At 41.9% G+C, this 9,243-nt stretch overlaps 1 protein-coding gene across 6 annotated transcripts in view; it reads right to left on the bottom strand.

The window, feature by feature from the left end:
• SEMA5A (semaphorin 5A) overlaps positions 1-9,243 on the bottom strand; it is a 525,920-nt gene that overhangs the window by 74,969 nt on the left and 441,708 nt on the right. For all 6 annotated transcript variants that reach the window (XM_027769892.1, XM_006143315.2, XM_006143312.2 and 3 more), the window contains 2 exons: positions 8,150-8,331; positions 3,864-4,007 (listed from right to left, as the gene is read on the bottom strand). In XM_027769892.1, the coding sequence (XP_027625693.1) occupies positions 3,864-4,007; positions 8,150-8,331 (326 nt within the window). The remainder of the gene's footprint in view (positions 1-3,863; positions 4,008-8,149; positions 8,332-9,243) is intronic.

Raw genomic sequence — 9,243 nt, 5'->3', positions numbered from 1 at the left:
AGGGAAAGAAAGGAAACATCTAATTAAGAGAACACAGCCTTTAGAGAAGAAACAAGAGAAAAGTGAGGATACAATAGACTAAAAGCATCTGACCTCAGGAAAGGCGTGCAGGTATCAGTAAACGTTAGCATATGTGTTGGTGCGTGAATATTCCAGGAGGGTTCGCATTAATTTTGAGAACACATTTTGAAGAAGTAAGCCAAGAATACCCAGAATATCACAATTCTCAGAATTTAATTCAAAATATTCACATGTAGCTCAAAGAAGTAGGGATGTATTTCCTATTTCTGAGCTGATTCACCAACATTTAAATGGTATAGAGGCTGGGTTCATGGTATGGCAGTAATACATGGTTAAAGAGAAGCTGGGGACCAGCAGGAGCGTGGTGTTTAGGGCATTGGAATCCCTCACGGCCAAATATGGTTTGATTTCCAAACCTGGCAATGTGCAACTCACACTGAGCATATGTGCGTGTGAAGGAACATGGAGAAGAAGGCATTGCAGTGTAGATTTCTCATTTTCCCCTCTCACTATACCTCTCTGTCTCTCTAGATAGTGAATGTGCCCTACAGCAAAAATAATAATAATAATAATAATAATAATAATAATAATAATAATAATAAATAAAAGTGAGAGAGGAGAAGGTCATCCCATATGGTGACAGCAGTTGGAATCTCAGGCCAGTCACCCTGAATCATGCCCAGCACATGTGCAAGTGCCCAAGATCTGAAAAACTAGAGAAATGGAAGAAGGGGAGCCCGGCATGGGCCAGGCTTTGTAGAGGGTGCTCCCCTCCGTATCTCTCTTCCCCCCTCTCCTACATGCATGTTCATGTGCTCTTTTGTGAATAAAGAAAAACATCTTAAAAAAAGGGTATGGACTTCCTAGACTCCTTAACTCTCATTTCAGCTTTTATACTTTAAACAAACAAACAAACAAAAGGGAATAACTAGGGCAAAGGAAAGGTATCCTAAAAATACTTACATGACACTTGATTTTTAACAGAAAGTGCAGAAATCTTGCTACTATTTCCCCAAAGCAAAATAAGTCCAGGCCCAGATATTGCCTCATACTGGCCTACAGCAGGCCACCTCTGCAAATGTGCAGTGTTTCCACAGTTAAAAACCTACTGCAGAGCGACCTGTGCTCACAGCATGGAACTCCCCCGCAGCGCTGGTAAATTAGATACTTGGCTGCAGTTCCAGGTTGCCCACAATTTGCCTTCTCTTTTGTTTTTCTGTTTTAAGTTCTTTTTTTTCCTTCAAGCCATCCCTCTGTAGTCGTCCTGTGAAATAAGCCACACCAGGACCTGTTACAGGGCCACCCTTGGAAATTGCAGCATCTCTAACGAGAGAGTCAGGGGAATAGAAATTGCTGAGCTAGCTCTGGTCCTTTGGGTCTGGGTTTTTATTCAAGAATCTACTCTGGAAGAGACTATGCAGAATCAAAACCATTACACGTCCCAACTTTGAGCCTCTGCAATTGTGAGAAATCAGTTGCTCTAACCTGACATTCCCACTCCAATGAACTCATGCCCCCAAGAAAGCTCCTCTTACTACCCAGTGCACATGGAAACAGGGGTGGGAAGTTAGTTACCTTGGTTTCTTTGCTTCTTAAGGATTTTTATTAATTTAAGGATAAAATATCTGCACAATGGGTCAGCAATTGGTTCTTCATTTCTCTAATCCTCAATGCATTGCTGGCTTTTATGAACAAATGAGCTAAATGTTTTCGAAACATTGACTCTCTTGGGTCTCTATGCCTAGTTAGCATTTACAGTCACAGATATATTTCACAATGTGTTAAATATTAAGATTTTAATGTTTCCCAAGACTTCATATTTTTATTTTACATTTAAAAGCTTGTATAATTAATGACTCTCCCCATGACTTCTCCATTAATTACTCACTTTTCCGCACACTTAGTCTCTGTGAAAGAGTGGTCTTTCATAGTCTTTGGTAGACTAGAGTTTCAACACTGTTGTGTATTTTTCATGTCTCTTCATGCTATCCATGGTGTTCTGTTCTTGTTAGATTTATGTCAGTTTTTCATGGCAAGCTCTGCTAGTCCGAACCAATGAGAACCCTTTCAGAATTGTTTTCCCCTTGTTTTGCTCTAAGCAATGATTCCTTTACTGGATTCTACTGGAATATATAAATCTTCTACGATACCAGACAAACTGTATACACATTTATTCCACCAGTATATCTAAGACAACCCATTAGGGAAAAGTACTAACTTGCTCAAGAACATTACATTGGCTCTCCACAGAAGTAGGCAATGTACCCATGAAGACAAAGATCAGTGATGCAATGAACTCTCGTTGGTTCTTGGGGCACTTCAATTTGATAACATGGTGAACAGACTCTGCTGTGGCCCCAAATCTCCATATGCTGGAATCCAAGTTTGTGTCATCTTCTTCCACTAAGTGTGTGTGAGGCCTGTCACTTGGTTCTAACCAACGGGATGTCAAAGGTAATAGAGGTCACTTCCGAGATTATGTCGCAACAAATTTTAATTCCTTTATTTCCAGAAAACTCTCTCCCTTGCTGGCCTTCAAGAAGTCAACAGTCTGGTCAAGAAGGCCTGAGGAAGGTGACAGCATACGATCGGTGTGTGGCAGTGTCTCCACTCTAGAGAAGTCTTAGCACAGATGAAAGTGACTTTGTCTGGATGGACTGGATTATGTGACAATTTACAGCATTTAGAAAGTTCCAGCCAATTTTGAGACTTATAAGGCTTGAAAATAGCAGAAAGACAATTCTTCCATAATCAGCTTTCCCACCTATCAACTGGTGGGAGATAGGAAATGACAGATCTGCACAAGACTGTCTCAGGAGAGTGGGTCAGGAGTGACAAACCTCGCCTTGTAAAAATTGTCATTTCCCTCTTAGTGGAAAGGCATGAAATCTTAATTGGTAAGTGAGAAACACAGTGGAGAAGGAAAGAAACGATTCTCCCTGGCTGATTTCAGGTTTCAAGCAATGCCTAGTGAAGAACCCCCAGAGCATGCCTGTTGGGTTTGCTTATGTAAATAGCAATCGCACAGCAAATAACTGCACGTTTTTACATTTACGAGGCTACGCTGCGCTCATGTCACCAAATATGAGCTCATAGTTTAACTAAAGGGCACCAAACACCATTCAGTAAGTTTATGTCTATGGCAGAATAAAAATCTCACAAGCACTGTGAAATTCACCTATTTGGGTCCTCTTCCTATAGTGCTAAATGTATAGACAAGAAAGAATCAGTGATTCCAACTGGAGATCTGAGGGCCAAACCAACTGTCCAGTTCTATACAAAGAAGACAATTGGTAAATCCAAGGATGAACTGACATTGCCCACGATGTGCATGGCAGACTCCCCACTGTGGGTTGTGCTGAGACTTCATCAAGGGCATCTCTTGAGAGCCCAGTGTGAACTCCGAGTACCCCGAACCCTGAGCTTACTCTTACCTCGCGCTCCAGCCGCTAGTTAGATCTGACTGGAAACCTGACTGCTCAACAGCACCTGAACCCGGTGGTCTTAGAACCCGCATAGTTGTGGCTTTGGGCACTGTTGCAGTTGGGTTCTCACCAGGACAGAGGTTCTCCAGCAGACAGACTTCTGAGTCTCCAGGAGCCCGATTCAGGTGCCTGTGGCCCCTGCCTTGGCTCCTTTGGGGAGGGCTTAGCCCAGCTGAGCCGGCCATGCAGGCTCAGGAAGCCCAGGGATGCTGTCCACATTGAAGAGAGGGAGCTTCAGCTCAGCGCAGAGAAGCCACAGACAAGCTAAACTGGCCCCCACACAAATCCGCGGGAAACCTCCCACACTGAAACGCCAGGAAGCACGAGGGCACAACACCGGTGCCCAGCTGCACGTACCTTTCCTCACGGTTCTGCCCCACGCACACCCGGCCCCCGTGCCGCGGCGTCGGGTTGCTGCAGGATCGCTGGCGCACCTGGAAGCCGATTCCGCAGCTGGTGCTGCAGGGAGACCACGAAGTCCATGGGGTCCAGCCTCCGTTCCTGGGGGACAGGAAGAATGCCGGCACTCACTGCTGGGAACCACTACAAGCAGTGCAACCCCTGTCTGCACCCACCGGATGCACCATGTTCCGCATCACCACCACTACCACCACCACCCCTCACACACATGCACACGCACACGCACACACACACACACACACACACACACACACGAACGCTGCTTGGAAGGGGGAGCCTCGGCCTCGGGAGGGACCTGGCTATGCCCTTGGAAATCTTCAATATTGCACACCTCCCACTGCAGTTGGGAGTCAAGGTAGGGAACTTCAGCATAAAGTTTTAAGTTTATTCTTCACGCCAGGGGTGTGTGTGTGCCCAATATCCCCAGAGGAGAATGGAGAAGAAGGGATTGCGGTGTGGCCAACCTCCCCGCCCCCCGGGGGGTGATTTCTCACTTTCTGTCTCTTTGTCTCTGTCTTTCTGGTGAGTGCACACACCCTATAGCAAAAACCTCTATAAAAAAAAAAGAAAGCAAGAAAGAAAAAGAAAAATTTTAAGTGACTATATTATAAACAATTAAACTTTAGTTATGAAAATGTCAAACAAAAATAATGCTGTTTCACTGAAAGACATTTAGAAATAAATCTCTAAACCTCAGCATTTTTTGACTTATACATTATACCCCCTATAATCTATGAAAAGTGCTCTTTAAACAAAACAATCATTGGAAACTACACAAAGTGCTTTCTTTCAAGATATATCATCAGGGAAAATGATTGGCTCTCCTGATGGCCTTCATGCTGATCAAGAGTGCTGTCATGTTCAGAGCTTCACAACTCACATCATTACAAATGAAGGGGGCAGCCGGTGGTGTGGAGGTTGAGGTGGCTGGATCCCACATGGCCAACTGCACTGATAGTCTGGGGTCCCACACCCTGAAAAACAAGCCAGGCACATGGGCCCAAGATCTTGAAGAAGGGAGAAATGGATGAAAAGAAATTATGGTGTGACCATCACTAATGGGGAGTGCTCTCTCACTTTCTCTCTGGTGAGTACATGCATCCCCGGCAAAAAATTAAAAAAAAAAAATGAAGGAAGAAAGGATACCTAAATTTAGACTCTTGGATACTTTCCTGAAAAATTGATAGAGATATAGAAGTACAAATAAGAAGTAAAAATCGCACATTCTTTATGTTGTTATATATAATAACATAGATATAAAATAAATGAAACCATTATATAACAGTGATTTATGAAATATACTGCTAATGACAGCTAGCGCAATGTTTTAGTATTGTATTTCTTCCTTAACATGACTGTCTATAGACTATTTATAATTTAAATATCTCCCTTAGTATTTTGAACTTGCTATTAAAAAATAAATTATAGATATTTCAAAGTATCTATTAAATCCAGACTTGAAACTCCCACACAGATGGTCTACGGCAGGTAGGATTTGTTTGATTTCTGTAGTCATAGATACATTTCTTCAGATATGTGTTACCCTCATTTATAAGATTTACATTTTCTTTGAAAAAATCAACTCAGATTAATTATCATTTTTACTCTATACATTCCTTTAAAAACATGAATATTCTTGGGTCCAGTGGGTGGCATGGTAGGTGAGGTGCTGGACTCCCACATGGTGAACCACAGTTCAAGTCCCGGACCTGGCAGCTTGAGACTCATGCAGGGTGTGTGTGTGTTCATGTCCAAAATCGCAAAAGGAAAATGGAGGAGAAGGAATTGTGGTATGTCCATCCTCCCTGGGAGGTGATTTCTCACTTTCCCTCTCTCTGTCTCTCTCTAATCCAGCAAGCACACATGTCCCATGTCAAAAACCTTAAAAAGTAATAATAATTAATTAATTTAAAAAAAGAATGTTCATGACTATGCCATTAAAGATCTAGGTATAAATAATAAGTTAATTATACAATTTCTAAAATGATTTCAATGAAAATTTTTTAGAAAAGTTTTTGAGAAAAATTTTAGTATATTTTTTCTTTATTTATTTTATTTAGGGATATAAATAAAATATATATTGATGGCTTTATGTATATAATAAAGCTGTTTTATGTTTTATGGTAATTTAACCAAATTCATCACAAAATAAGATAAAGCCTCCCACATTTTTTCATAAAGGTAACTAGCTAGTATCTTACATTCTATTACTTACAATCTTAAAAATTATCAATGTAATTCAGTACATTGCAACAAAAACTCAAATTGTAATTTCAGCAGATATAAATGATATTTTTACTTTCAAAGTTCCCTAATAAATGAATGAAATTGCTAGATAATTTAGAAAATACTGCTCTCATAATTGTTGGGAAATTCTTAATTTCCTAAATCTTTTATCAAACACGGAATTTTATGATTTATTTTATTTACGATATACGGTGCATGTTGCATACAGGGTGGTAAATAAATAAAAGTCTATATAGATAGCAGGAATCTGGTAACGAGGAAATAAATAAATGTAATTACATATGTATGTGTTCATTGGAAGGATGCAGGTGTGCACAGTCATAAATGTTGCTTAGAGGCAGACCCAGTGGCAGGCACTAGAGAAGAAGCCTAAGCAAGAACCCATCAGCAGATGGGTCCTTTCTATTAAGTCAGTACAAAGCAATCTCCCATGCATCTAAAGCATCACAGAAACCACTTCACGTACTCAATCTTTACTCTTAAAATAACCCTAGTTGTACTGCGGCTCTGTGGAGAGAATTATTTTCCAAGTACATCAGGAACCGCAGGGCTAACGAGAAAACGAGGCACAGTAATGCACTTGGTAATCCCTTTTTCTATTAGGGGAGAAAAAGTATTAGCTACTTATTGTAATCTTCAAACAATAACAGTTTGGTAGCTTTATAAAATTTCTTCCAGACATCAATGGATAGCACTAAGTTTCACAGAAAGTATGCAGAGCATAATGCAATGGCATCAATATGCCTGTCTTCTAGAATGCAAAATAATCTCTGGAACCCAAACTTGCACCTTTCAACTCTACGGCGTGATCCAATCTGGCTTAGGAAAACTTTGTGCAGAGGGTAGTTGATGAGCCCTTTGCACTTGCAGTCTCTCTTCCTGACCTCCTCTTCCTAGTATGCCTTGCCTTCAAGTCCTGGACCCTCATGCTCTTAGATAACCCGGTGTATTTCCACTGTCGGTGACCTAAACAACGACCCCTGTATAGTTCTGACATACTATAATAAGTAGGGCAGGATTTTTTTGATCAAGAATTTGGCTTCTGTCCCAGCCATGGTGGCTCGCAGATAGTGAAAGCATTCAAGAGACTAGACATTCCATGGGAGGCCCAGCTGCAGGCCTGGGGCCAACCCGAACATGCCAGGCACAGTGCCAGATACTTATGGTCTTAGTTAATGGGGAATCTGGGACAGGAGGAGCATGACATAGCGAGGCCTTGTCAACATTTCACACCTGTGTCTCTCCCTTCCCCTGTCTTTCTAGACTTTTCTTTTTCATAAAGAAAAAAAAAAATAGAATTTGACCTAAGAATTCCAACTAATATATTCTACCAGTCAGAAATTGTTAGTCCATATATTTCAAAAACTTCATGGAAAAAATGAGATTGGAGTATAACTTCATTTGGGTGCAAAAATTTTGAAATCTATATTTATTTTTTTCCTTTTTTTAAACTTTTTAAATTTTTTCATATATAATTTTAACTTTACTTATTTATCTTAATTTGACCAGAGAGGGACAGAGTGAGAGAGAAAGAGAGGAAAAGTGAGAAAGCAAGTTGCCAGGTTCGGAACTTAAACCGTGGTTGGCTATGTGGGAGTCCAGCACCCTTAACCACCCCGCCACCTGCTGGACGCCATACTTATTTTTTTCATAATGCACATTTTCTATGTACTTTTTAAAGACCCCTTTATACATTCCACGAAAGGACTCTTAAATAACATAGACATTTCCCTCATACTGTGTAGATTAGAAATACTTTTTCTGATCTAATAACGAACACATGATTAGGTTAGATTTATCACCAAATTTATGGTTTACAATTTCCTTTCCTGGGTCATGTACTTCTCAGTGAGTGTCCCTGTCTCTCTGCCACCTTTCTGTTCAGAGGGAGGCAATACACTGTGAATGATTTCCCAGCCTCCTCCGTGGGCTGAGGTCAACACCTGACAGCACACTGGAGCGTTCAAAGGGACCACCTGGAGCAGTTGGCGATCTCCACGCTGGGGCCCTCGGTCTGCCAGCCGCCACACTGCGGGGCCGGGCTGTCACAAGAGCGGGTGCGGCAAAGGCAGGATCCCACAGCACTGCCATCTGTGTGTGTGCAGGGTGTCCACGGAGACCACGTGCCAAAGTGTCCATCCACTGTGAGATTCCTGGTCTGGGAAGGAGATACAGGTAATGGTGTCATAAAACAGTTAAAGCTGTAAACAGAATAGAATAAAAATCAGCGATGGCTCACGAGGCAGCCAGACTTCCTAGAGAATATTTCTTCATCACAGAAAGTGATGTAAGAAAGAGTATATACATTTTTTTGAGAGGTTTTTGCTATAGGGTGCATGTGCTCGCCAGAAAGAGAGAAACAGAAAGCAAGAAATCACCCCCCAGGGGGGATCGCCATGCCGCAACCCATTCTCCTCCATTCTCCTCTCGGGATCTTGGGCACGCACGCTCATGTGCCTGGGCATAGTTTAAGTCACTGGGTTGGGGACTTGAACCACAGTTGACTACATGGGAGTTCAGAAACATAGTCATTATACCAACTGCCGGTCCTAAGAAAGAGTATTTTAAAGTAAATTAGCAAAGGACGTAGAAAGCGATGGTGAGGAAGAGGAGGTTGTGCAATGTCAATATGCCTGTGTCTTCTGGCATATGTCTGTCTAATGTGAGATACTCTAATCTCTGGAGCCCGAATTTACACCTTTCAGCTTTGTGGCATGATCCAATCTGGCCTAGGAGAAATTCAAGCAGTGGATAATTTGCCTATTGCACCTGCACTTTCTCTTCCTGACCACCCTCCTCCTTCTTGGAAAAGGAAAGGAGAGAACAGAATAAGAAGAAAAAGAGGAGGAGGAGACATAGGAAGAGGAGGAGAGTGGGAAAATGGAAGAGAAGGAGAAGGGGAGGGGAAAAGATGGGAGTGAAGCAAGAGGAGGGAGGGAGGTGGAGGGAGGGATGACAGACAAGAGGAGAAGGAGGAAGGAAGAGGAAGATGAGAAAGATGAGGCCTAAAGTAAAATTTCCTCATCTTTTTTTTTTTTTTTTTTTTTGGGGGTTTTTCTCACGGGCGGGG

This window comes from Tupaia chinensis, unplaced genomic scaffold, assembly GCF_000334495.1.
Source record: "Tupaia chinensis unplaced genomic scaffold, TupChi_1.0 Scaffold000096_1, whole genome shotgun sequence".
Classification (NCBI taxonomy): domain Eukaryota; kingdom Metazoa; phylum Chordata; class Mammalia; order Scandentia; family Tupaiidae; genus Tupaia; species Tupaia belangeri.
Note: the sequence above shows the minus strand (reverse complement) of the source record. Positions and strands in the feature narration are given on the sequence as shown.